This window comes from Peromyscus leucopus, chromosome 23 (assembly GCF_004664715.2).
Source record: "Peromyscus leucopus breed LL Stock chromosome 23, UCI_PerLeu_2.1, whole genome shotgun sequence".
NCBI classification, from domain to species: Eukaryota; Metazoa; Chordata; class Mammalia; order Rodentia; family Cricetidae; genus Peromyscus; species Peromyscus leucopus.
In genome coordinates this window covers 12,801,152-12,827,814 of record NC_051082.1, presented here as the reverse complement: position 1 = coordinate 12,827,814, position 26,663 = coordinate 12,801,152, and the positions used below count along the sequence as shown (strand labels likewise).

General features: G+C 53.5%; 1 protein-coding gene across 1 annotated transcript; it reads left to right on the top strand.

The window, feature by feature from the left end:
- The first annotated feature begins 138 nt into the window (after nt 1–138).
- Nucleotides 139–25,419, top strand: Aldh2 (aldehyde dehydrogenase 2 family member). The gene is made up of 13 exons (XM_028855656.2): nt 139–389; nt 11,331–11,435; nt 12,998–13,138; nt 14,111–14,190; nt 16,019–16,130; nt 16,568–16,696; nt 17,097–17,210; nt 19,338–19,440; nt 19,791–19,975; nt 20,522–20,686; nt 22,010–22,167; nt 24,091–24,205; nt 25,093–25,419. The coding sequence occupies exons 1-13, from the start codon at nt 270–272 to the stop codon at nt 25,123–25,125; spliced, it is 1,560 nt and encodes a 519-aa protein (XP_028711489.1). The 5' UTR covers nt 139–269; the 3' UTR covers nt 25,126–25,419.
- Nucleotides 25,420–26,663: the final 1,244 nt, after the last annotated feature.

The window sequence follows — 26,663 nt, the reverse complement described above, 5'->3', positions numbered from 1 at the left end:
CCCGTGTTTTCTGCCCCGCTCCATCTCTGACTCGGCTTGTAGAGCCAGGGTCGCGCCCCGCAGGCCATTGGGGGCTGGGGCTCTCCGGCCCCGCCCTCGTGTCGCCTCCGCCCATTGGCGGCCGCGGGGGGCGGAGGCGAGGAAGTGGGTCTACAGCTTTGCACTCGCCCGGGCTGGTCCAGGCTCCTCTGGGCTCGGCTCTGCGCCTTTCGGCTCCGTCCAGCTCCGCTCGGTTCAGCTCCGTCCAGCTGCGTCCAGCTCCGTCCAGCATGCTGCGCGCCGCACTCACCACCGCCCGCTGCGGGCCCCGCCTGAGCCGCCTGCTGTCCGCCGCCGCCACCAGCGCCGTGCCGTCCCCCAACCAGCAGCCTGAGGTCTTCTGCAACCAGGTGAGACGCGATCTTCTCTGCAGGCCCCTGGGCGGGACGCAGCGGGCCAACGCGTTCCTCGGTTTCCCCGCCCGGCGATCTTTGCGCATGGCCTTCCCCTGCCTATAGGGCCGCACCGCGAATCCCCCAAGCCCGGGACTGTCGTGGGCCTCTATCCCCCATCGGTGCAGCCGCGGTGGGTGTTGCGGAGCCGGCTCCAGGCCCTCGTGGCCCTGGGTCCCCCCCCCCCCCCCCCCCAGAAGGCCCAGGCGTCCCAGTCCTTCTCTGCGATACCTCCCATTCTTCCCTACCCGACTCCCGCAGACCTGGGCCAGGCTTCAGAAGGAAAAGCTGGGGGTCAGGACCCCACCTGTGGCCGCTCTTACCCAACCAGGACTTTGGAGTGTTTGTTGCCTTAGCTTTTTGAGTTTTGGGAAAGTCTGGCATCACATAAAAAGAAACTGGTTGTACAGTATTCCGTTGGTTTGTGCAACAAGTGGGACTTGACGGCCCTCTTCTCTGGAATGGGAAGGCAGTCGGGGCAGTCTTAGTGTGTTATTTTGAGACAGGACCTCATTTTGTAGCCCAGGCTGGCCCGGAATTCGCCGACTGCTAGCTTCGGCCACTCCCACTCCACTTTGGACTTGCACGAGCCAGACAAGCCTACCACCCAGCTACCCCCTCAGTCCTTCAGCCCCCCTCGACTTTTTCTTTGAGAGACAGGGTCTTACTTAAATGGCCCAGGCTGGCCTTGAACTTGCAGGATCGGAACATCAAAGAGATTCGAAATGACCACAAGAGGAGGCACCTGATCGATAGCTTCCGTTCCTCTTGGGGGCAGGGCACAAAATCTCAGGTCCTAGCAAGTGCCCAGGCTTGATTAGGGGAGGGGAGTGAATTCTCCCAGGTGGCTGCCTTTTTCTTTTACCGCGGTTTTTTTTTTTAGATCCCAAGAATGGTGCACGTTCGTTATAGGACAGCGTGCCATTAACTGATTAACAACTGAGCACCTTATTGTGCACCAGCAAGAGCACTGTTAAGGCATGTGGTTGGTTCTTTGCTTTTATGAGCTTGTGTGGGAGACAGCATGCTGGCTACCTCCCACTTCCATCCCTAAACTCTGTCAAGCTGAACTCTACGCTTGTCTTATCTTTCTCAGCCAGTACACTCAGCTGCTTTTAAGTTTTTTTTTTTTTTTTTTTTTTTTTTTTTTGAGAACACGAGCTCTCTGCCTTAGGGCAGTGCCTGGGTGGGGGGGAGAACGGACTCTAGAAACTGCTGGGCATTAGCTGTGTGGCTTTATTGCAGACCCTGCTGCTAGGGACAGCAGGACTTGGAAGCAGCAGCTCTGGGTTTTGTCTGTGTTGCGCTTCTGGATATCTCTATGGCAGTTACCAGGGCCACTTGCCCCAGGGAGCTGCCCGTGTGGCCTCGAGGTGGCCTCTGCAGACACTGGGCTTGCTTCCAAGGGCACCTGCAGGGCCTGGGCCTCCCCGGGGGATGTTACTCCTCAAGCTTCTTGGGTCCCTACCGGATGGGGCCACATCCTCACCTTCTTGCCCAACCAGCGCTGGTTGAGTAAGGTTGGGCCCATCTTCCTGGAGCCCTCTTGCCTCTTGTCCTGGGTTAGGACCCAAGGGTAGGTAAACTTGTTGGGTAGGTGATGAAGATTTTTAGGTGACTTTGGCTTCCCCAGAAGGAATCCGTGGGTGTGGTTTCCGAACGAGCCACATTTTACCCCACATGTTAATTTCAGATTTCAGGAACTGAAATCTACACCTTTGACAAACTAGTTTTCACATTTAATGATTTCCTTTGCTGACTTGGAGAACAGTTAAGGTCTAGAAAGGTAACTCTTGACACCAAGGGTGTATGTTTGCCTTCATCTGGGGCCACTGCTCATCCTTACCAATTCTTTTATTTATTTATTTATTTATTTATTTATTTATTTATTTATTTATTTATTTTGGTTTTTTGAGACAGGGTTTCTCTGTGTAGCTTTGGTGCCTGTCCTGGATCTCACTCTGTAGACCAGGCTGGCCTTGAACTCACAGAGATCCGCCTGCCCCTGCCTCCCGGGTGCTAGGATTAAAGGCGTGTGCCACTGATGCCCGGCATCATCCTCACCAGTTCTGTGTGCCAGTAACAGTAATGAATGTGTGAACCAGGTGTGATGCTGGCACCCAGCACTGGGGAAGTAGAGGCAGGAGGACCAGGAGTTCAAGGAGGGACAGAAAATTCTGCCTACACCCTGCCTCAAAAACAACTAAAAGAGTGTGAGACTGGAGGTGAGCTCAGTTGGTGGAGTGTGAGACTGGGGTGGGCTCAGTTGGTGGAGTGTGAGACTGAAGATGAGCTCAGTTGGTGGAGTGTGAGACTGAGGATGAGCTCAGTTGGTGGAGTGTGAGACTGAGGATGAGCTCAGTTGGAGTGTGAGACTAGGGGTGAGCCCAGTTGGTAGAGTTCTTGCCGGCCATGCACGGGGGCCCGGGTCTGAGTCCCAGCAATGCATAACCCAGGTGTGGTGGTGTGAGCTTTTGCAATCCCAGCATTCAGGAGGTGGAGGCAGGAGGCTCCGAAAGTCAAGGTGATTGTCAGCTTCCGGGTGAGTTTGAAGTCAGCCTGGGTTATAGGAAAACCCAACACAAAAGAAAAGAACGGTAACAAAGGGATGTGCGATACCACCTCAGATTTAACTCCTAGCCATGCCCCTGTTAATGGGATGCGTCACTCATCCACCAGATGCTTCCTAAGCCCTCCAGGACCAGCTAAACAACATTCTAGATCTCCTGCCCATAGGATGCTCATGAGTTGGAAGGTGGAGACCTAAGTGAAAAGTGCAGCATGGAACAAAGCCAGGACATACGTGCAGGGTCAAGTCTGGACCTCAGGGGCCACAGCTGCAAAATGGGATAATAATCCCACCCACGTTGTATGGTTGCTGTGAAGAAAAAATGGGGTGCTCCTCAGCCCTCACCACGCCTTAAACATTTATTACAACAGTATATGAGCTTGGACCATGGCAATGTTGCTGAACCTACAGCACAATGGTGATAAACTCCTTTCCAGGCTAGGGGCGTGGCTCAGTGGCAGAGCGCTGGCGTCAGCCTTTTGTTATGTAAGTGCTGATGAATTTGGGGTTTATATTTAAGAGAATGAACTATCCTGGGCACACACCTTTAATCCCAGCACTCAGGAGGCAGAGGCAGGCGGATCTGTGAGTTCGAGGCCAGCCTGGTCTACAGAGTGAGTTCCAGGACAGCCAGGACTACACAGAGAAACCCTGTCTCAAAAAACAAAAACAAAAACACAAAAAAGGGAACTTTGGGTGCATTAAACTGGGGTCCTGCCTGGCGGTGATGGTGCACACCTTTAATCCCAGCACTTCGGGAGGCAGAAACTGGCGGATCTCTGTGAATTTGAGACCAGCCTGGGCTACAGAGTTCCAAGATAGCTAGGACTGTTTCACAGAGAAACCCTTTCTCAACCCCCCCCCCAAAAAAAAAACTGGGGTCCTCGTTTTTAGCCTCTTAACTCAACACCTAGGAATCAAGGAGAACTAACCAGCAGGAAGGGAACTAGAGAAGGCCTCCCTAGAGAATTTTTCTTTAGATTCATTGTTTATTTTACATGTATGAGTGCTTTGCCTGCCTGTGTATCTGTCTGCATGTGCACACCTGGTGTCTGAGGTTAGAAGAGGGCATGAGATCCCCTGGAACTGGAGTGATGGATGGTTGTGAGCCACCATGTGGGTGCTGGAATTGAACCTGGGTCCTCTGCAAGAACAGCCAGTGCTCTTAGCCACTGAGCCACCTCTCTAGTCCCTGGGAGTTTTCTCACTTGCTACACTGATGCACCCTGAGTATAGAAAGAATCGCTAGGTGGGAATTCACTGGAAACATTTCACAGGCGCTTTGAAGAAGCTGCTTGCAAGAGTTCACCTAAGGTAACACTTAAAGATGCACCCCTCTGCCCCACCCAGCTGCAGGGAAGGACCAGCCTACTCGAGCATAGTTTGCAGAGTTGGCTGGGTCTCTGAATACTGGACCTCAAAGACTGTGCTTCAAGGGGTTGGGGAGGGGGGGAAGTGTCCTGCATTCTTTGTAATACAAAGTATATTAAACCAATTAAAACTGCACGGACCAAGCCTTGCCTCTGAACACTTCACCATCTAAGGTATGCACCAGTAGACTGGAAAGAATACGGTCTAGGGCAGTGGTTCTCAACCTGTAGGTCAGGACCCCTTTCTCGAACCTCTAGCTTCAGAAAGATCATTTGCAGTATGATTTGTAACAGTAGCAAAATTACAGTTATGAAGTAGCAATGAAATAATTTTGTGGTGATGCATCTGCCGAAATGCCTGGTCCAGTAACAACCCCAGTTGTTGACCCCCTTACTACCTATCTGGCCCTGGACTGAGGGCTGTTTCCTGAATCTTCCCATCTGCTGTATTTTGTTTGTTTGTTTGTTTTTGTTTTGTTTTTTTTTTCTCCCTGAGACAGTTTCTCTGTGTAGTCTTAGCTCTCCTGGAACTCACTCTATAGACCAGGCTGGCCTCGAACTCACAGAGACCCGCCTACCTCTGCCTCCAGAGTGCTGGGATTTAATGTGTGCGCCACCACAGCCTGGAAAAGCCTGCTCTTCTGTAAGGCAGTCAATTACTGTTGCTGTCCCTGCACCAAAGGTGAGAACTGGTGCTCGGGAGGGCCTTAGGATGTAGGTTTGAAGCCAGGCTTGGCTCTCAGCTCTGCCTAGCTTCAACACACATGTGCTATCTCATGATTAGACCCTCTGATCTAATAAATAGATAAGGAAACGTTAGATCCAAACCTTAGGAATCAGCAGGGAGAAGCCACAAACACAAATTTGTGTCCAATTTGTATTCCTGGCACTGGCATCGAGCTTGGCAAGGAACTGCCCTTGAGTAAATATTGCATTTGCAAATGGTTGCTGTTTATATAAGTGGCTGTAGATTTGTACCGAAGGAGCCAAGATGGGGTCACTCCCTGGGGACCCAGTGTAAAGTATCTGGGAATTGACATGAACAGAATGTCAGAACAGGTAGGGAGGTGGTGGTGGATGGGCCGGGGTCGAGGGTCATGGTGAGAGAATTGCCCGTTGTTAAGCACAGGGACAAATTAAAACCTCAATATCCTAGCAAAGGTTGCCAAATAGAACTAACCCCCACACTCAGTGGTGACAATAAATACGGCAATACAAAAAGCACTGGTCCTGGGGGCAGGCAGAGCAGGGGGACAGAGGTCAAGTGCCAGAGCAGCTCAGGGAAGTCTCGAGGGGTGAGGTTGGCTCCCCTCAGCCTTAACCACCAGCTAACCCTAGGAAGTTCTGGATGGTAAGAATGTGGATGTGTGTGGCATTCTGTGTTTATCTGGACTTGACCCCTTGGACTCTTGCAATACAAAAAGATAGCATGAGTTGCCCACTGAATTGGTTCCATAACTGCCATTAAAAAAACAGATGAGCACTTGCCCCAGACTGTGAGCCTTGGGTTTGATTATAGCTGGGGGGGGGGCAGGGTTAGGAAATGTGGGCGAGATTGGGCATGGCTGATAAGTGCTGGGCATGGTGGCGCTCAAGAGGCTGAGACAAGAGGATTGTGAGTTTGGGGCTAGCCTAGGCTACATACAGACTATCTCAAAAAAAAAAAATAAAAATAAAAAGGGAAGCAAGAAGAAGAGAGAGAAAGAGCCAGAAAAATTCCCCAAACCAAATGCTCTTTGGAACCACACATGTGGGAAGTGAGGCGCTCCAGAATCATGGGTCTCCTAGGAGACATTCCTCATTCTTTCACCCATCAGGACCCGAAAGGGATGCCCAGGATGGGGCTGGCTGTGTGCCTCGGGGAACCGGGCAGCCATCCACCTGCAGAACTACGTGCCCAGGTTTCCTTGGAGCTGCCTGTCTCCCTGGAGTCTCCATGTGTGAGGCAGATACACTGATGTCATGGGAAACACAAAGACCCCTGTTAGAAGTAGATGGAGGAGCAGGTTAACACCCCGAATCCCCAACAGTGGCTGCTTCTGATGGAGGAAAGGCATCTCCAGCTCCTCTGCGTCTCCGGCAGGGGCCACGACCCACCTTCTGGGTCCTCCTTGCTGAGATACCTGTGCTTCCATTGGGAAGCCATTGATGGCCCCCTCCCTCCTGGGCCGATGCTGATAGTGCCTGCCTCTGGAAATGAGACCCTTGAGAGACCCGTGTGCCAGTGAGGCCTCTGCTTGTCCCGTGGCCTTGTTCATTGACTGCTTAGAGCATGGAGGCTCTTGATATCATTTTGTGAGGAGGAAGATTCAACTTCCTGTTAAAGACAGTTCCAGAAGGGAGTGGGACCAGAAAGCGCAAGTTTCATTTATATTGTGGAACGTGAAAATGAAATCATCGGCTCTTTTAGTTTCAAAACAAAACAAACTTGGAGCCAGTGAGATGGCTCAGGGGGTAAATTGTGGCCCAGCCTGATGACCTGAATTCAATCCTCAGAACCCACATGGTGGAAGGAGAGATCCAACTCCCAAAAGTTGTCCTCTGACCATGACACACATACTGTGGCATGCACATGCAGTTAATAAAAACAACTAACAAAAACAAAACAAAACAAAAAGCCGAGGGGAGGCAGAGTCAGGTAGACCTCTGAGTTCAAGGCCAGCCTGGTCTACAGGGTGAGTTCCAGGACAGCCAGGACAACACGGAGAAACCCTGTCTCGAAAACAATCAACTCGGAATTCTTTCTAAAAGTTCCCTGCTTCCGCAGGTCACAGCTACTGATTAATATAATTAGTCTTTTATTGACCCCAGGGCGTATGGTGACTGCTTGCCTATAATGCAGCTGGAATAATCTGTCCTCTGTCAGGCCTGAGATCCCAGCGTCCACCCATCCCGCTCACAGCCCTGGCAAACCTAGCCACAGCCTCTACATCTTTCACCCCGAGGCCACTACCATGGCTACCTGGCCTCCATTTGCAAATGGCCGAGAAGGCTCTTGCTGTCTGTCAGCTGGCGTCGGAGATTGGTGTTGGCTACAGCGATTCCTCTTAAATAAACGATCTGTACTGAGGACTGTTGCTTATGGTGCCTCAGCTCCCTGCCTGTGGATGAGGCCCAAGGCAGAGCAGTTACTAAATGGAAAGGCTCCTGTCCCCGGGCCTATGGTGTCTGGTAAGGGCTCCAGCTCACTGCAGGCTCCTTGCACCCCAGGAAGTAACTCCATCGAGTGGAGTTTTGAACCTGTCCTTCCTGCTTCCCTGTCCTTGTTCTTTGCCCCCAAACTCTTCTTCTTCTTTTTTTCTTTTGTTTTTGTTTTGTTTTTTGAGACAGTTTCTCCATGTAGTTTTGGTGCCTGTCCTGGATCTCACTCTGTAAACCAGGCTGGCCTTGAACTCACAGAGATCCGCCTGGCTCTGCCTCCCGAGTGCTGGGGTTAAAGGCGTGCACCACCACCGCCCGACCTGAATCACTGTGGCCCGGCGCCCCCAAACTCTTTTGGCTGTCATCCTTCAGGTCTCCCCTCCCCCCCTTTTGTCAGGCAACCTCAAGTCTTTCTCCTCTTTTTTTTTTGGTGACAGGGTATCACTCTGTAGCCCAGGCTGGCCTCGAACTCAGAGATCCTCCTACCTCTGCCTCCCGAGTGCTGGGATTAAAGGTGTGCGCCAGCACATCTAGCCTAGTTTTCTTTAATATTTACTCTGTGTTTGTGCTGGGGTTAAGGGCATGTGCTACCAACACCTAACTCTTTGGGTCCCCTTTTCTTCAGGTCCCCTTTAATGGGGCCTCCGATTCCCCCTTGGTTTTTACCGTAGCCTGTGCTTGTCCACTGGGCCCCCCCTCCTCAGGACTTCAGCTCCTAGGAGCCAAGGCTTTGCTGTTTTGCCCCATGTCTGGCACCGGCACCGGGTGGTGGCTCTGGCTTGCTACTAGAGCTCACAGGATGTTGGGGAAGTGACTCTGAAGCCCTGGCGACAGACGTAGACACTGTTTGGATTTTGCTTCAGATTCAGAATGTCACCTCCCGACCTGTGTGTTCTAGAAATATGAAGAGGAAGTGGGAGCCAGGAGGAACCTCGCCTCCAACATGAGGACGGGATTGAGCATGTTATGTAAGGCAGGCCTTGGTTTGGGGCCAGGAGGGTTAGGAGAGAGTGGAGTTTTGGCCTGGACTCTGCCCTTTTGTGGTTCTGAAGGCGTGCTTCTGGAGGCAGGACTGTGTGAGAGCACGCACACACACACACACACACACACACACACACACACACACACACACCGTGACTCCCTATCAGTGTTTGGGGTGGGATGGTGGGGGGTGGGGGGGTCGGGTAGCAGGGAGGAAATGGGAACCCTGAGCTCAGGAATCTCTTATTTCACCAGCCAAGAAGGAAGGACAGACTGTCGAACCGTCTTTCTGACAGACCGGAAGAATGACACAGCACTTTCCAGACTTGGCCTTTCGGCACAGGGACCGTGCAGGGAGTGTCTGGGGGAACATGTGCTGGGTGTCGTCCACCTGGGCTGACCAGCCCACCTCTCTCTCTCTCTCTGGCTTCCTGATGTTTGCAGACTGTTCACGGGAACCTTTTCAGGGTCGATTCACGGAGGATCTGTCATGTGGGCAGAGCCGAGAAGCTGGGTCGCTCTGGGTCTATGATCTTTAGCTATAGATGGCTGTGCCATCTAGGGCGGCGACAAGAGACAGCCTGTGCAAGGAACTGCGCACCTGTTGTCTTGGTGACACCTTCCACAGCCCCCAGAGGTGTTGGGTCAGACTTGTGAGACGCATTTGCCCGTTTCCCAGTGTGAGGAGGGGTGGACTCCAGCCCATGCCTGCCTCACTTTGGGCTTCGCTCTTTCCAACATTCGGCATCAAATGGTGGGACAGCGAGGAAAACAGGAAGGTGGCGGCTGGGTGTTTGTTGTTTGTTTTTTTGATTATGACTTTGTGAGACTGGGTTTCACTATGTGTCCTATGCTGGTCTCCAGGCGATCCTCCTGCCTCAGCCTTCTAAGGGTTATACACATGAGCCTCCATGCTTAGCTTTTAAAGGAAACCCTTTGGGGACGAGTGTTCTAACCTTGCAGGCAGACCTGGGCTGTGGCTGGGGGCTGTAGCTGGAAGTGGGCAGGTAATGGGGCCTTGGCATCCTCAAGCCTGGGTTTAAGTCCTGGCTCGCACTGCTGTGTGAATATGAACCCAGGGCTAGCCTTCCCTGTGGCCCGGTGGCCTCCTGGGTACGGTGAAGCAGATGGAATTCACCTAGTGCTGGTGCTCACGACTGTGCCTGCAAACGTAGGTTATGGAGTGTCAACAAGGAGCAGTGGGCAGTAGGGAGACCCTGTAGCCTGGCCCTCCAGTGCCCTCCCTAGCTCCTACCTATGCCACCTTGCCATGGAGGGATCCCTGAGCCCGTGCCACCCCACAGCCAACCCCAAGTCCTCTTCTGCATGATCTCGGATCCTCACTGCCCCTTGCTTCATATGAACCAGGAAGAAGAGGGAGAGGTCATACCAGCCCCGGGGGCCCAACCTGGCATGGCACAAGTGGCCTGGAGCCCAGCTCTGAGGTATTAAGGTTTCCAGTCTGAGCCTCACACCCAAGTCCCTCACGGGGAACGACACAGGTGTAGGATTAAAGTGACAAATTAATTAAAGATGAATATCAGTGGATATGAAACCACACGAGCATAGCCTGACTGTCTAGTTCATGCTTACACATGTCTTGCCAGATTCAAACAGTTCTGCTCTTCAGTGAGAACAACATGTAAATGGTGCCAAAAATTAGGCCTCCCAGGATTCCTGATCACTACCCATTGCAGTCAGCATGGGCACCTGCCCCATGCCAGGCTGGTGCCAGGGCATGCCACCTTAGGGAAGGGAATTTCAATGGTCTCCACTCTGGAGGTGAGGAAGAAGGCTGGAATCACAGAAGTCCCTGACCCTGGGGATAAAACCAGGAACAGAAATGTCTGAGTCTTCAATCCAAATTCTGCCTTCAGCCTACGTCCTGGATCACTGAACGGGGCCACTGTCCCCTCCCCGGGACAGTGCCTGACCTGGCAGTTATTCACAGTGTGTGTGGCAGAGATGAGTAGATACGCTGAGAAGAGTCGTCCATCCCTTGTGCGGTCTAGAATAAAGATGGCTAGCTGGGCATGGTGGCGCACGCCTTTAATCCCAGCACTCAGGAGCAGAGGCAGGTGGATCTCTGTGAGTTTGAGGCCAGCCTGGTCTGCAGAGTGAGTTCCAGGACAGCCAGGGCTACACAGAGAGACCCTGTCTTGAAACAACAACAGAAACAATATAGAAGATGGCCATAAGTGTTTTCTTGCTCTCCTAAGGGAAAGCGGATGCTCCCTCCCCAGCTGGACTGGACTAGGTCTGTGACACATGCTGACCTATAGAATTCAGTAGAGACTGCGGCTTCTGAAGCTAGGCCTGCGGAAACCTTCCAGCTTCTTTCTGGGACTCCCTGGGCAGGCCAGCTGCCCCCCCCCCAGACATCTGACTAATCTGGGTCCGCCATGCCCTCAGGAAGCAAAGTAGCCACATGGTGCTAGATGAGTGAGGGAAGAACCGCCTTGGTCCTCCTGCTCAGGTGACTCCTAGACTGCAGTCACACGCTGAGCCCAGCCCCTGGGTACAGCTCTGAAGAAGTGGTCTTTAGCCTTTGGGGGTGTTTGTTATACAGCTATAGGTGACTGATACACTGGGAACATTGTTCTGCAAAGATACCAACTCACTAAGAGGTCAGGTGGTTTACTCACGTCACTTGGCCGGTCAGTGGGCTATCTAGTGTGGATGTTTCTGGGTTTGTGTTTTTAACGTGGAATCCTCAGCCCTCTGATGTTGATCTTCGTCTCCTCTCTTCTCCGTGTTTGTTCTGAGTTTTTTTTTACCTTGAGGTGGTCAGTAGAGTTGAGAGCTGGACCTGAGAGCATTTTTCCATTCTCGTTGCAGATCTTCATTAACAATGAGTGGCATGACGCCGTCAGCAAGAAGACGTTCCCCACCGTCAACCCTTCCACGGGAGAGGTCATCTGCCAGGTCGCAGAGGGTGGCAAGGTGAGACCTGGTAACTTCTGTCGGCGCAGACTGGCTTTGTTTGTTTCTTGGGTAGGGTCTCTTTCCGTAGCCCAGGCTAGCCCAGGGCGTGTGTCAGTCCTCCCAGCCCTGTCAAGTGCAGAGGTTACAGGTTATGTGCTACCACATGGCACACAGTTGTTGCTTTATGTTTTTGTATGACTGAAATGTGACCACATAGGTGTTTCACTTTCCTAACTTAAAAACTGCATTTGACATTTACGATATGAATCCGAGGCAGTTTCCACTACATTTAGCATGGCGACTGGGCTTGCTTTTTCTCTCTCCCCAACCGCCAGACAGGGTTTCTCTGTGTAACTTACTCTGTAGACCAGGCTGGACTCGAACACAAAGAGTTCCACTGCCTGCTTCTGCCTCCTCCCAGTGTTCAGATTAAAGGCATGCGCCACCACTGCTTGGCTGCTGCTGGACTTTCTAATTTCTGCTGTGTGGGTTGGGAGGTAAATCAGGGAAACACTGAACAACTGTTTCCTTTATAGATCTAGAGTAGAAGGATGGGGGAGGGGGGCTGGGGGGAGGTGGAGAGGATGGTGTAGAATTCTGGTCTGCTGAGACAAATAGTTCTGGTGCTTTTTTTTTTTTTTTTTTTTTTGAGTTATGCAACTAGAGGAAGTATGGAACTTTGAAAAATGAGAGTCTAAGCTGGGCACAGTGGTACACACCTCTAATCTTAGCATTAGCTAGGCGAAGCAAGAGATCAGAAGTATGAAGTCATCCTTGGCTACATAGCAAGTTGTAAGCCAGCCTGGGCTACATGAGACTCCCTCTTGAAGAAAACAAAATGAGACAAAACACAAAATTAGAGTATTTTTTAATAAACTTGGCAGTGAAAAGAGGTCGTGGCTGCTTTTGGCCTCTGCTTTGAGATGGTCCTTGCCTTTATGCCCAGGCCTCCTTTGCTGAGAGCTACTATGTGTTTTTCTGGTTTATGGGGTGTCCTGATGATAGATGTCTTTATTCTAAATGAAAGAAAGCCCATACCCACCTCCCAGTTCACACCCTCCTGTGTGAGCCATGCTGCGCTGCCCCGCTTCCTGAAGCTGTTGGGGAACCCCAGAAGGATGGTGCCTTTGACTAGACATACTTCTAAGGGGCACAGAAACAGGGTCCCTTTCTTTTCTTTTCTTTTTTTTGTTTGGTTTTTCGAGACAGGGTTTCTCTGTATAGTTTTGCACCTTTCCTGGAACTCACTTTGTAGACCAGGTTGGCCTTGAACTCACAGAGATCCACCTGGCTCTGCCTCCGAGTGCTGGGATTAAAGGTGTGTGCCACCACCGCCCAGCTAGGGTCCCTTTCTAAGGTTTGACTCATGGGGGTCTCTCACTTCCAATGGCCGGGAGTCTCCTTCCCACCACACCCCCTGATGAGGCCTGTTTGTAGGTTCAGGACCCCAGAGGACTGTTTTGGGGCGTTTTCCTGCACTGGCCCGTACTGACCGACCTATGGTGTGCTTGGCAGTGGGGTGCACAGTACTGGAAGGCATTCACTGCTGAGGTCTGAACTCCCGGGTGTCTGTTTCACAGGAGGATGTGGACAAGGCCGTGAAGGCTGCAAGGGCAGCCTTCCAGCTGGGCTCGCCCTGGCGCCGCATGGATGCATCTGACCGGGGCCGGCTGTTGTACCGATTGGCTGATCTCATTGAGCGGGACCGGACCTATCTGGCGGTGAGTCCTCAGGCCTCTTTCCCTTACTTCCCATGGCTGAAGAGACTCATAGCATCCCCTGATCATCCAGAGGCCTTGGTGGTCCTAGATCATAATGGTGTCTGATGGGTGGACACTTTTGGGGTCTACCTGTCAAGAGGAGCCTCAGTGTCTGTCCTGATTTGATGGGTGTAGCTAAGATCTAAGACTTTGAGAGGGAGAGGAAGAAGACTGTTCCTCTTGCACAGGCCTTCCCAGCGATCCCCAGGGCTGGTCACCTCCCCTGGGCCCCTCTGCATGATGCCTGGCCACCCTGTTGGGAGAACTCGAAGGCAGCCCCTTTCTCTATGGTGGTAGCCAGAGTGAACTGTCCGGGTGCACCATGGCATTCCATTATAACCTTGGAGTGAAGGCCTCAACATGACTGGGCTCCACTGTCCGAGGCAAGCCGGGCTGTGCCCCTCATGGGCTCAGGCCTCCCTACAACTTCTTGGAACTCTGGGACCCTTTGCACGTACTGTCCCCCCTCCTGCTGGGGCTCATCACTTCATCCCCATGTGTCCAGTCTGCCCCCTCCCCAGCCTTCAGGGTTAGTCTTAGTTGGAGTTTCCGAGACAGAGCAAGGGAGGCTGGTTTTCTTCCTAGCATGTTTACCACGTGTGACAGACCATCTGTGCCACCGAGCTCTTTGCCCCGAAGGCTCTCTGCTCGTTTCTATATTCCCTACAGCTGCCTATGGTAGAGGACAGAACTTAATAATGTCTGTGAGGGGAATGAAGCTGACTCCTTCCTCATGCCCTCCTCTCCTCTCCTCTCCCTTGGGAGAGGCTGGGGCAGCGGTCCAAAAATGCCCGTGACATTCAGTGGTCCAGTGGAGACTCTCACCCTGAGCCTCCACCGGTCCCCGCCAGTTCAGACCCCCATGTCACTGGTCACCTTGCTTCCCTTCCTTCCTGCGCCAACGTGTCTCTGCCGACCTTGCTCTCTCGTCAGGCCCTGGAGACCCTGGACAATGGCAAGCCTTACGTCATCTCCTACCTGGTGGATTTGGACATGGTCCTGAAATGCCTCCGGTATGTATGGGCTCCTGTTCTTTGTTCTGGCCATCGGGAAAAGGGAGGGAGTGACGTTGGGAGGTAGAAATTTAGAAGGACGCAGAAGGCTCACAGGGACTGGAACCTCTCTTTAGGTTCCTTCTTGGTGAGAAAATCCCCCAGTGTCAGATTTAGTCCTCTTAGTTTTCTCCTCTGTTGGGGGAGACCTATTCCCACTTTTTCCCCTAGGGTACTCTTGAGGAGGGAGAAATATTTAGATAGAAATGTAGAGGGAGAGAGACAGACAGAAACACAGGCTAGCCTCGGGAGGGCCTGGGTCAAAACCCACCATCCCCTTCTGTCTCTTCTAAAGGGCTTTTAAAGGAATGCCAAGGGGTAGAATAAAAGACCTCCCCCTAGCTCAGCCAAGTGCAGACCATCCCAGACACCTGGTGACCACGCACGTGGTCCAGCCATCCCCTAATGCAGCCCTGCTGTGTAAAACAAGCTCAGATCTCACTAGGAAACCTCTGTGGACCCCAAGACTCTGTCTTGAGCTGTGCCTGATCATTTCTGTGTCCTTGGAACTGGCCGTTTATCTGAGGGATCTGATGCGTCGGTCTTTGGTTGCCCTGGTTTCTGGCAGCCTTGTTCTGTCCTCCTCTTTCGTTTCTGCTTCTAGTCGCTTGCTTGGACCGGCTGGAGGCTTGCCTGGCATTCTCTTGTTTTCCTGTTTTTCTCCTGCTTTGAGTTTAGTCCGATCATAAACATCTTACTGACTGAGGAGTGGGGGGGGCTAATTTGCCCTTAGGATTTGCCCGTTGTAGACAGTAGCAAAGGCCATGTCCCTTATTTTCTCTTATCTTGCTACACGTGGCTTCTTCCGGGCCAGCCTTCATGGTGCCATCCCTTAGACCGAATGCCAGTGTCCTGGGGGAGGGCCTGCAACCTGCTTGCTTGAGTCTGACCAGCCTTGGGTCACGTGGACAGACTGTGGTGCCAACAGTGGCTGGCAGGGGGCAGCAGTGCCCGAATGGCGGGAGTTGTCCTCCCCAACAGGGGGACATGGACCACTTCCAGAGGCGGGTCTAGTCATGACTGCCAGGGAATCGCTGCTGGCATCTGGTGCAGAGTGAGAGGCCAGGGACCCTCCAGACCGTCCTGAGACCCACAGAATAGGCCCCCACAACAAAGGCTTTTCCAATCAAAAGCGTCAGACATGCTGAGGCTGAGAAACCCGAGTCCCACCCTGGTCAGCTTTGGCAGGCCCTGCCCACTTCAGGAATCCTCCTTCTACAAGCCGCCTCGCCTCATCCTGAATCTTTCTTCTTCCTTCCTTCCCCAAAGGCCTGACCATGACACGACATGAACACACACTGGCTGTTCCCCAGCCAGGAGGCTTTCCTGTCACCCCATGTCCCCGTGATCGTGATAATGACCTTCATGAGGCGAGGCCAGTCGGGGAAGTGCTGGCCTTTGATGGGTCTGCCCTCCTCCACTAGGTCAGACCCATGATCCTCCAGTGCTGGCCTGGCATGGCAGACACATGGAAATAAACCTAGGTGCTTAGTTGAAAGACTGAGTCCCCAGAGGTGGGAAGCAGGCCCCGGCCGGGGACCTGGTGTTCATCAGTAGTGTCACAAGTAATTCTGAGGCTCCAAAGTTTATTATAGAGGTGGGGTCCCCACGTCCTGGTGGTCATCCACTTCTCTCCGGGAATAAGCCAAATGCCAGGATGGTTATCAGTGCCATCTAGGGTCTCTCTCCTCTGCCAGGTAGTGCAGGCTAGACACCAACTAACGCTTGGATTTTTCTTCTTTTAGTGCAGGCTAGACACCGACTAACGCTTGGATTTTCCTTCTTTTAGCTATTACGCTGGCTGGGCTGACAAGTACCACGGGAAAACCATTCCTATCGATGGTGACTTCTTCAGCTACACCCGCCACGAGCCTGTGGGCGTGTGCGGGCAGATCATTCCGGTGTGTGCCAGACAGACCCTCTGGAAGTCAAAGTTAGGGGGTGAACCTGGGGGCCAGCCACGCTCCTTGCCAAGTGGGGTTCTGTGGGTGGCATCGGAAGGTGACTGGGTGCTGGCTGAGAACACGGGCAAGTCTCCCGGGATGGGTTTATGTCTGAGCCGGCAAAATCGTTTCTCCCTTCTGCGGCTCGGGTCTCCCTCTGAACAGTGGCAGGCTGTTGATGATGGGGAAGTAATGATTAGGGACTCCCATGGTACCTAGCACCCCAGGTACCAATGAGTGAGGGCCGCTGTCCCTATCCGCCACCTGCCTCAACCGTCCTCCCAACCCGTGGTTGAACAGTAGGGGCCCGCAGGAGTGGCCCTTCCTGCTTCCTGCCGCCACCTGCTCGATCCCTCTGAGGAGGACCTGTGGTTGGTGGCTGTCGTTCTCTGCAGTGGAACTTCCCGCTCCTGATGCAAGCGTGGAAACTGGGCCCAGCCTTGGCAACTGGAAACGTGGTCGTGATGAAGGTCGCTGAGCAGACACCGCTCACCGCGCTCTACGTGGCCAACTTGATCAAGGAGGTGTGTGGCTTGCTTCTGAACCGGAGAGGAACTCAGTCCTCAGTGCCTTAATCTGAGGAGAACTTAGTCCTCAGTACTTTAACCAGAGGGGAACTCAGTCCTCAGTACCTTAACCAGAGGAGAGCTCAGTCCTCAGTACCTTAACCAGAGGGGTTCCTGCTGCTGTCTGCCACCCTGGAGCCTGTGGCACAACCCTCCCTGAAGGGTTGTTCTAGAACCATCAGCTCCACAGGGGACTCTGCAGCCAGGCTCCTCGTCCCAGCCACTTTTAGAAGTCCCTATAGGGCGGCTCATGCCCTATAGAGTGGCTTTCATTTGCACTGTTGGGGAATGGGGTGTTTTCTGGGTCAAGGCCCTGGGAACAGCAGGCTGACTTCAGATCTCCTGGCTTCCCCTACAGGCAGGCTTCCCCCCGGGTGTGGTCAATATTGTCCCTGGATTCGGCCCAACCGCCGGGGCTGCCATCGCTTCCCACGAGGATGTGGACAAAGTGGCATTCACAGGCTCCACTGAGGTAAGGTGTCGTCTCAGGCTTGCAGCATGGTGGCTCAGGCTTCCCTCTTCGCTGGCTGTTCCCTTCAGAGGTGTCAGGTTCTGTCCCAGAACATGCCTCCCGGTCATTCAAATGATAGCCCGCATATTTGTGCCAGAGGGAAGAACAGGACTATGTCCTCTGTGGTCTGCTAGCCTCCCTGGATACTGTTGGGAGGGGTCAGCAGGCCTATGGAATAAGGAGGCCAAGACTAGCTGGCTTCAGAAAGCCAGGTACCGGTCCAGGCTTAGCTGTTGTATCCCTGGTGGACCCCCCCCCACACCCCCTGGCGGGGGGAAAGGTTCTGTCCATTCCCTTTCAGACCAGGATGTTACCTTGAACCTCAGCACTCAGGAGGTGGGTGCAAGAGAATCAGGAGCTGCAGGAAACCTCAACTACATAGTGAGTTTGGGGCTAGCCTCAGCTACGTGAGACCCTGCCTCAAAAAAATCAAAACAGGCCAGGCATGATGGTACATGCCTTTAGTCCCAGCACTTGGGAGGCAGAGGCAGGCGGATCTCCGTGAGTTCAAGGCCAGCCTGGGCTACAGAGTGAGACCCAGGACTGTCGATCCTGTCTCAAAAAAAGAAAGAAAGAAGGAAGGAAGGAAGGAAGGAAGGAAGGAAGGAAGGAAGAAAGAAACAGCAACATTAACCAAAACCAGGACAGTGTCTATCTGGCAGAGACAGGCAGGGCCTGGGGCTTGGAGTTGTGCCTCAGAGCAGCACGGATTTGCTGTACAGCCTTGGTGTATTAGGGTTCTGTTTTTTCTTTTCCCATTCATTCATTCATTCATTCATTCATTTGTTCATTCACTCATTCATTTGAGGCAGACTCTCTACACAGCCCTGGCTCTGCAGACCAGGCTAGCCTTGAGCTCACAGAGATCCATCTGCCTCTGTCTCACAAATGTGGAGACTAAAAGTCTACACCGCCACCTCGCCCAGCTTGAGTTAGTTGTCTTTTGGTTGTGACCAAGAACTGACCAGAAGCAAGTTAAGGGAAGGACGGATTATCGCTCCGCTGGCATCTGTCAGGGGGAAGGGGCGGGGCAGCAGCTTGAGGGTGCTTGCTCGGGTCTGGGCAGACCAGGGAAACAAGACTGCTTATTTCTCACCTCCCCGGAATGAGCCACACTTCCTCCATCTTCCTCCATCTGCCCCCCTCCCACTCCTCAAGGTCCCACAACTTCCCAGAGCACTGCCAGCAGCTGGGAGACTAACTGTTCAAACATGAAAGCCAGTGGGGGGACCTTTCACATCCAAACCCTGACACGTGGTGAGCCTGTCTCCTTGAGTCTCCAGCGCCCCGTGGGTAAGGTGGTGAGACCCAAGCTGGCTCCCAGGCTCCCAGCCAGGGCACGGGAAACGACGTCTGCTTAGGAAGAGTGAACAGTGAGTGAATGAATGAGGGCCAGGGTTGTTACGGGGCTCCTCCATGCTGGAGAGACAGGGACGAACTGAGACCCAAGAGAGTCCTTGCATACACTGTCCGTGGGAGCAGGAACATATTTCTTTCCAAAGGTGAGCAGCAGGCCCCACCCCGGAAATCTCAAGACTTCCAAGAGAGGACACTGGTTAGTATAACAAGTGATTTTCAGACAGCTGTACCTACGAGGCCCTTCCACACAGCTTGCCCTCAGGCAGAGGCACTGTTGGAAAGGGCCATTGGCCTCCTTGTAGGGATGAATGTAGGGCCAGCTTTGGGCCAGGCTCTGGGTGTGTGGAGGTGAGAAGCACCCTATCCTGGCCCTCACAGGGTCCACGGCACGCTGGGGACAACACTCAGCTGGGAAGGAGGCCACATCATAGTTTGGGTCCTGACTCCCCATTGACCGCCCGGGTGACTGGTTGTGTGCCTTGCCCACTCCCAGCCTCCGCCCCCTCATCTCTAAGCCACACCAGCCTTTGAGGGCATCAGGAGGACACTGACTCCAAGCCCCAGCCCCTGGCACAGGCCCGTGTGTGAGCCACGCGCAGTGTTAGTTACTGTCATCATGGGAGGTGAACTCTTCAGGTCTCTTGGGATGTGGTGAGTCCCTGTGGGGAGGAGCAGTTAGTTTTCTTCCCCTGCTAAATAAAGGCAGTCCGTGTGTCTGTGTCCCCACAGGTTGGTCACCTAATCCAGGTTGCCGCAGGGAGCAGCAATCTCAAGAGAGTGACCCTGGAGCTGGGGGGGAAGAGCCCCAACATCATCATGTCAGATGCGGACAGTAGGTGGTGACGGGGCTGCAGGGAGGGGCCCAGCGTCCAGCATGGCAGATCTGGGGGGTGGGTCCCTGTGGTCTGACGTTGACCTCTCCTTACTCTGGCACCGCCCATCCCCACAGGCCACTCAGCGCATCCTCTCCAGCCCTCTCTGGGGACACTGCCTTCCTTCTCTTTCTCAGTTACCAGTCTCCACAAAGGGAGGAAGGCTCCCTTTTTATTCTGACCAGGCCCTGGACCCCCGCAGCGGGCACCCGCCCCGCCGTCGGCGTGCGCGGTTGGTGTGGGTGAACCGTGCCGGGGTGAGCGGCCTCCTCTCATGTCGCCTCTCTGTCCGCTGTCCCTCTCCCCACAGTGGACTGGGCTGTGGAGCAGGCCCACTTTGCCCTCTTCTTCAACCAAGGCCAGTGCTGCTGCGCCGGCTCCCGGACCTTCGTGCAGGAGGACGTCTATAATGAATTCGTGGAGCGCAGCGTTGCCCGGGCCAAGTCTCGGGTGGTCGGGAACCCCTTTGACAGCCGGACCGAGCAGGGGCCGCAGGTAAGCCCACCAACGACAGCTGGGCCTGCAGGCCAAGGCTGGCATGGCCAAGGCTGGCATGGCGAAGCTGAAAGGGCATGGCTCAGAGTCGGTTGGGGCTGGGTTTGTGTCTCCACTGCTGGGTACCAGCTGTGTGTCCTCTTGGGGTAAAGCATCGAGACCCCAGCTGCTTTTTGAGTCTCACATTCTGGAGGGTTCTGAGTCCCACATTCTGGAGGGTTCCTAGACCTTGGCAGGAGAATGGCCACCCGACCTGCACGTGACACCTGCTACCGAGCCATTTCCCTAAGCCCCCGTGGGTTGTGATTTCATGTTGCTAATCTCAAGAGTTGAAAGAGAAAAACATTGGGTGTGACGTGCCTCTCTCTGGTGGTAAAGGATTTGGGATCTCTCTTGGGTATTATATTTCTGACCCCGGGTGTTTTCTCTTTGGATCTTGGTTCTTCAAGACCTTGGTCCCTTTCCTGGCTACCTGTGGCTTCATGTTCTTCTCAGCCAGGGAAAGGCTGGTTCTAGCGTCTCCGTCTCTCTGGGCTTCTCCCCTAGGTGGACGAGACTCAGTTTAAGAAGATCCTCGGCTATATCAAGTCTGGACAGCAAGAGGGGGCGAAGCTGCTGTGTGGCGGAGGCCCTGCCGCCGACCGTGGCTACTTCATCCAGCCGACCGTGTTCGGAGACGTGAAAGATGGCATGACCATTGCCAAGGAGGAGGTTAGCACCTTGGCCGTGTCCTAGAGGCCGCTCTTAGCAGCGAGGAGAAGTGGGTGATTTTGGTCTAGTGTCTTGACTGTGCCTCAAACTCTGGTTTTGAGTCCCCTCCTTGCCTAGAGTAAGTAATTTGCAGCGTGATTCTGACATGTCACTCTCCCCTTGAGTTTGCTGGGGTTTCCCACCATTGGGAGACCGTTAGACCCCACAGCCTAGCCCACGGGCCTTTGTACTCTGGCCCCTGGGAGTCACGAATCTAGCAATGGGCTCATCGGGCCCCTTTCATAGTTTTGACCCACGAAAGACATTGGATGAGGTCCGTGGGTGACTCTCCACCCAACATGGTAGCTCTGCCATGCCCCCTACTCTTGTACCAGCTGGGTTAAACCCCTAAGCTGCACGCAGGACAGCATAGCGCCACCTTTTTACATGCTCGTGAGAATGTTCTGGAAGGTCGAGAGAGTGCCTGTGCTTGCTCTCCAGCGGCCTGTGACACCTCTCTGTCGTCTCCGTCACAACTCTGAGGCTCATGGGCGTCCTCTTCACCCTTCTGTTCCCTGTCCCACTCGGAATTGGCCATTTCTTTGTGGAGACCTAGCTCCCCTCGGTGGAGAATAGGACTCTGTTTCCCTCCTCCCCATTCACTGCAAACTGTTGCTTCCCTTTATCTCTCTGCGGCTCTCCGTCAGGCCCCTCTGTTCCAGCTCCATGTATGTGCTGGTTACGTGACAGATGGTCACGATGGCCAGTTCCAGCTGGTTCTCAGTGGTCTCTGGGGCGGACCTGAAGCGGTGGTGACAGCCGCCGTAGCATGCCTTGCAGCAGCATGCTTTGCAGTAGCATGCCTTGTAGCAGCATGCCTTGCACCTAGGTCTTGGTTTCTGAATTGCATCCTCCATCAGAGGAGCTGGAGTTACTTGAAGAAGTGGCCTGTTCTGGAAACTGCTGGGAAGAGCAAGAGCAACCAGAGGCCATTTTACAGGCGCTTGCTCAGCGGCCAATCTGTGCCTCGTGCCTGGGTTAAACTTGATGGGAGCTGGTCTTAAATCCTCTATGCTAAGTTCACGTGCTAACATAACCCATGTGCTGTGGGGCTGTTCAGAAGTAAGATAACTGTGCGCAAAGCACAGGCTGCCCAGGAGGCCCATCCTTTAACCATTCCTCTCCCTTTGTGTTTTGTGAGCTTGGAGGCCAGTGTAGTTCTGGACTGGCTAGGTCAGGTTGCAGGCTGGACACTATCAACTGTCTGCCACCCGCTGCTACCTGTCAGCCCTGGAGGTGGGGAGCAGTCACCTCCAGCCTTCTCTGCCTGCCCTCCCCCTCCAGATCTTTGGACCAGTGATGCAGATCCTCAAATTCAAGACCATAGAGGAGGTCGTGGGCAGAGCCAATGATTCCAAGTATGGGCTGGCAGCGGCTGTCTTCACGAAGGACCTGGATAAAGCCAATTACCTGTCCCAAGCCCTCCAGGCTGGCACCGTGTGGTAAGAGCCTCCCAGTAGCATCTACCCCTCAACCCAGTAAAATATCCCCCAGCGCAGGGTCTTCTGGAACCTTGGGGCACTAGACCAGGAGCTGTCCAGCCATATCCTCTCCCAGAGAGGGGTACCCCCCAATCTCCAGAGCAGGTACCACTTAAGTCAGAGACTAGCCACCTTCCCCAGCTGTGAGAGCCCAGGCGTACACGGTTGCTCAGCTGCTTCACCATCGTTAAGATTAGAAAAAGAACAAATGTGGACTGGGCGCTGTGTAGACCTCAGCACCTTCAACTTACCTGATGGGAAGAGACATGGTCAGTTACTGTGGAACACGTTCTGGCAGTCCCCCAAAAAGTTCATCATAGGGGTTGGGGATTTAGCTCAGTGGTAGAGTGCTTGCCTAGCAAGCGCAAGGTCCTGGGTTCAGTCCTCAGCTCTGGCAGGGTCGGGGGAGTTCATTATAGGTGACTGTGTCCAGAGAAGCCCACACTCCTGTGATGGGTACCATTGCTCCATAACAGCAAAGTATAGCGCTGTCATATGAGCCAATAGAGAAGAAAACATTCTCACAGGAATGTGTTTATATATGACATGGCAGCCGACAGGTAGCAACGACTCAAATGTCTGTGAGTAGGTGGATGGACAGACAGAAGGCGGCCTCTCCATAGAGGAAAGTGGGAATGGAGTCCTACTGCATGCTGTAGTGTGGGTAACCTTGGCAACATGATGCTAAGTGAAAGACGCCAGGCGCTACAGGCCGTAGACTGACTCTACAGTCCCACGAGGGTTCTCCATTCGTGGATGCTGGGTCTGGAGGGAGGGGGCCGGGAGAGATCAGTAATGGGGTGCAGTGTTTCTTTTTAGGGTGTTACGAATAATTGGGAGTTAGACAGTCATAAGTGTTGTTTTTTTCTTTTTTGCTCTTTTGAGGAGCCTGCCACCCAGCTCCCAAATAAATCACACACAGAGGCTTATTCTTAATTATAAATGCCTGGCCTTAGCTTGGCTTGTTTCTAGCCAAGCTTTTCTTATCTTAAATTATCCCATCTACCTTTTGCTTCTGGACTTTTCCCATTCTCTTACTTCTACAGACCTTACTCTTACTCCATGGCTTGCTGGGTGGCTGGGTGGCTGGTCCCTGGAGGCCTCCTCCTTCTCTGGCTACTTCTTTCTCCTCCCAGATTTCTTTATATTCTCTCTGCCTGTCAGCCTCACCTAGCTCTCTCTCCTGCCTTGCTATTGGCCGTTCGGCTCTTTATTAGACCATCAGGTGTTTTAGACAGGCAGTTACACAGCCTCACAGAGGTAAACAAATAAAACATAAACAAAAGCAACACACCTTAAAATAATATTTCTACAACACATAAGGGTTTCACCAGGACTCTAAATATGACACAAACCACAAAGCTGGGCCCTTCTTTAAAAAACATTTTTTAAGCATATGTATGTGCATGTGTGCACATGCCTGTGTGTACTTACGTACAAATTGTGTGTATGTACAGGGATGCACGTGCCACACAAGTGTGTGGGGGAAGTCCTTCTGTCATGTGGGTCCCAGGGACTGAACTGGGCTGCCAGGCTTGGTAGCTGATCCTTACCCATGCGACAACCCATGTCACCACCCTTAGCCTCCTGCTTTTAAATGCCAAATTTTCATTTAAATGGGAATAATTTTTCACTTAAAAGAGGCGGGGAAAGCCTAGCCCGTTAGCCAAGATGACCCATTGAAATTGGAAGCTGGCGCCTGGTGCGTTGTGTTGGTGACCTTCTGTGATCACATCTGCACGGACAAGGATGACAGCAGAGTGTCCCATGACCTGCGCTAGCCTCCTGCATGTCCCATAGCTCCATTTTCCATATAAGATTGTGGAACCTGGGAGGGCAGGCCGTCCCTCACAGCGACCTCTGTGTCCTCATCTCTAATAACAGGGTCAACTGCTATGACGTGTTTGGCGCCCAGTCCCCATTTGGCGGCTATAAGATGTCGGGGAGCGGCAGGGAGCTGGGGGAGTATGGCCTGCAGGCCTACACGGAGGTGAAGACGGTAAGTGCCTGTGGGTACCTGCAGCCTGGCCTCACCCAGTCAGGGGCCTCAGTGCTTGTTAACGTTTTCTCGCTGAAGCCAGAGAAGCCACAGGGGAGGTCAGGCACAGGCTCCAGGGTCTTCCCCTGGCCAGGCCCATGCAGTAATTCGCCAGGGAATTAGCCCGAGAGCAGGCAGGACCCCAGTGGGTGGAGGCAGCGAGGTGGCTTCCAGTAAGAAGCGTGAGCAGCCACCCTCGTCCAGATCTGCTCTCAGGAACGTAGCCCAGAGGGTGGCAGTGCCGTGGATACAGGTTCTCCGAGAAGAAGAGTCAGGTGTGACCCCAGCATCTGCAGATCCTTTTTTAAATGGCTTGTCGCCGGTATATGGGAAATGCTCATCTTTTAACGTTAGGGAGGTGGACGCAAAATCACATCATGGAGGAAGAGCCAAATGTTAGAACACTTTGTAACACCTGCCTACAAGCTGAGACACAGCTGTGGGCTATTCGGGCCCTTCTCTGCTGCCATTCCTGTGGATGCGGCCTTGACCTCCTCCTCAGCATTACCCCGTGGGAAGCTGGCTCTGTGTGTGTGTGGTGGGGGGTATGAGAGGGTGAGGAGCGATGTACAATGCTGGACGCTGCAGCTTCCTCACCTCAACTCACCAGGTTCTACTAAACTATGATTGTACCCAAACCCCAGGAAAGGGCCCCCCAGATGCTGCCAGATGTCCTCTGGGGCCTTGGGTGAGAATCTAGGAAGGAGACAGGGTGTGATCTCCCTCAGAGGAGGACAGCCTGCCGCCAAGGAGATGGGAGAGAGAAGACAGGGGCTGTTGTCGCCAAGGGGACCCGTTGGCACTTGCCGAGTGTGAGAATAAGTGCTTCTCCAACCCTTCCTTCACAGGTCACGGTCAAAGTGCCGCAGAAGAACTCCTAAGCAAGCAGTACCCCGGCTTCCTCACCCAGCACCCAAAAGCCCGGCAAGAGCCTGAGAAAAACAGCCATGCACCCTCGCCTCCGAAGAGAAACCCCTTCACCAAAATGTCGGGCCTAGAAAGTCAGACCTTGATAAACAGGGCAGGCTGGTGGGGCAGTGTGTGTGTGTGTGGAAAACGCCCTATAAACTGGGTCCGGGATGGGGCTCAGGTAAACACTGGCCCTGAGTTCTGTGTAAGGCCCTGGGTTCCGTCCCCCATGCTGCAGATGAGTAATAAAAACCCACTGATCAAGGTCGCGGGGTTGTTTCTCTTAGAAAATAATAGATTCTGGGTCTTGTCTCCAGTGTGCTCTGGGACTCTTAGCCATTGTTTGAATTGTGTGGCTTTGTGGGACATTAGCACCGTGCTTTGTGTCCTGGACAAAAAGTCATCAACAGCAGGACCGCTCTCAATTCCAGGATGATGTTGCTTCCTCCCGTCACTAACCCAGGGACATGGCCAGCACCAGACCACAGTGTCCCCGCTGTTTGCCTGGGCATCACTGTGCGTGGGTCCTTGATTCTCACAGGTCTTGATTCTAGGCCATGGAGGAGGAACGTCAGCCAGAGGGGGAGGGCCTGGCTATCCACGGCGGCTGCTCCATCTCGGAAGTTCACACTGGCCTGTCTTACGGGGCTCTGAGTGGGTGGCCGACACCTGTTTGCTGACCCAGGGTGGCCCCCGTCAGCCTTCAGCCAAGACACCTCGAGGCTGACCCAGGGTAGAGTCGCAGAAAGACAACTTCCAGAAGTCGCTTTTCATTTCCCCGGCCGCTCTGCAGTCTCCTTGGGGCTCAGAGTGGAGCAGGGCCGTGTGCACACGCGTAAGGGACCAGGATGACATGGAGGCATTAGTGGCAGTGACCAGTTGGAGGTGGCCACGGATGGCCCGAGGTTTTTCAGGGAGAGAGAAGAGAAATGGAGGCAAACGTGGGCTGGGGGCCACCATGCAGACTCCGTAGCTTCTAGAAGCTCCAAGTCTGTTTCAGGGTGGGGAGGCTACAGTTACTGCAGATGCCAGGGGTCGTGGCAGATGTGTTGACATCCCTGAAGGGCAGGGGGACCCACTCACAGTGGAAGACCGAGACAGCTTTTGAGCAGGAGCTCCGGTGACATTTTCTCTCCACCCCTCCTACCCGAAGGTTCCATTCTCAGAGGTCTCAGGTTCCTGTGACCTCTGTCCTGTGTATAAATGGGGGTGTCCTGACCAGAGACCACCCTCCCCCCATCCTAAGGTGTGAGGTGTTAGGGGTTGGGGATTTAGCTCAGTGGTAGAGCACTTGCCTAGCAAGCACAAGGCCCTGGGTTCGATCCTCAGCTCGGGGGAAAAAAAAATCACTGTTACACCTAAGGTGTGAGGTGTAAGCCTTCAGGGGACACCCTGTGCCCAGCTGATGGAATATTTCCTAAACAGAAATGCTCATGATGATTTAGCATAGAAAATTAGTAAGCAATTAGCAATGGCAACTGTGAGAAATTCCACAACCCTTAGCATTGCT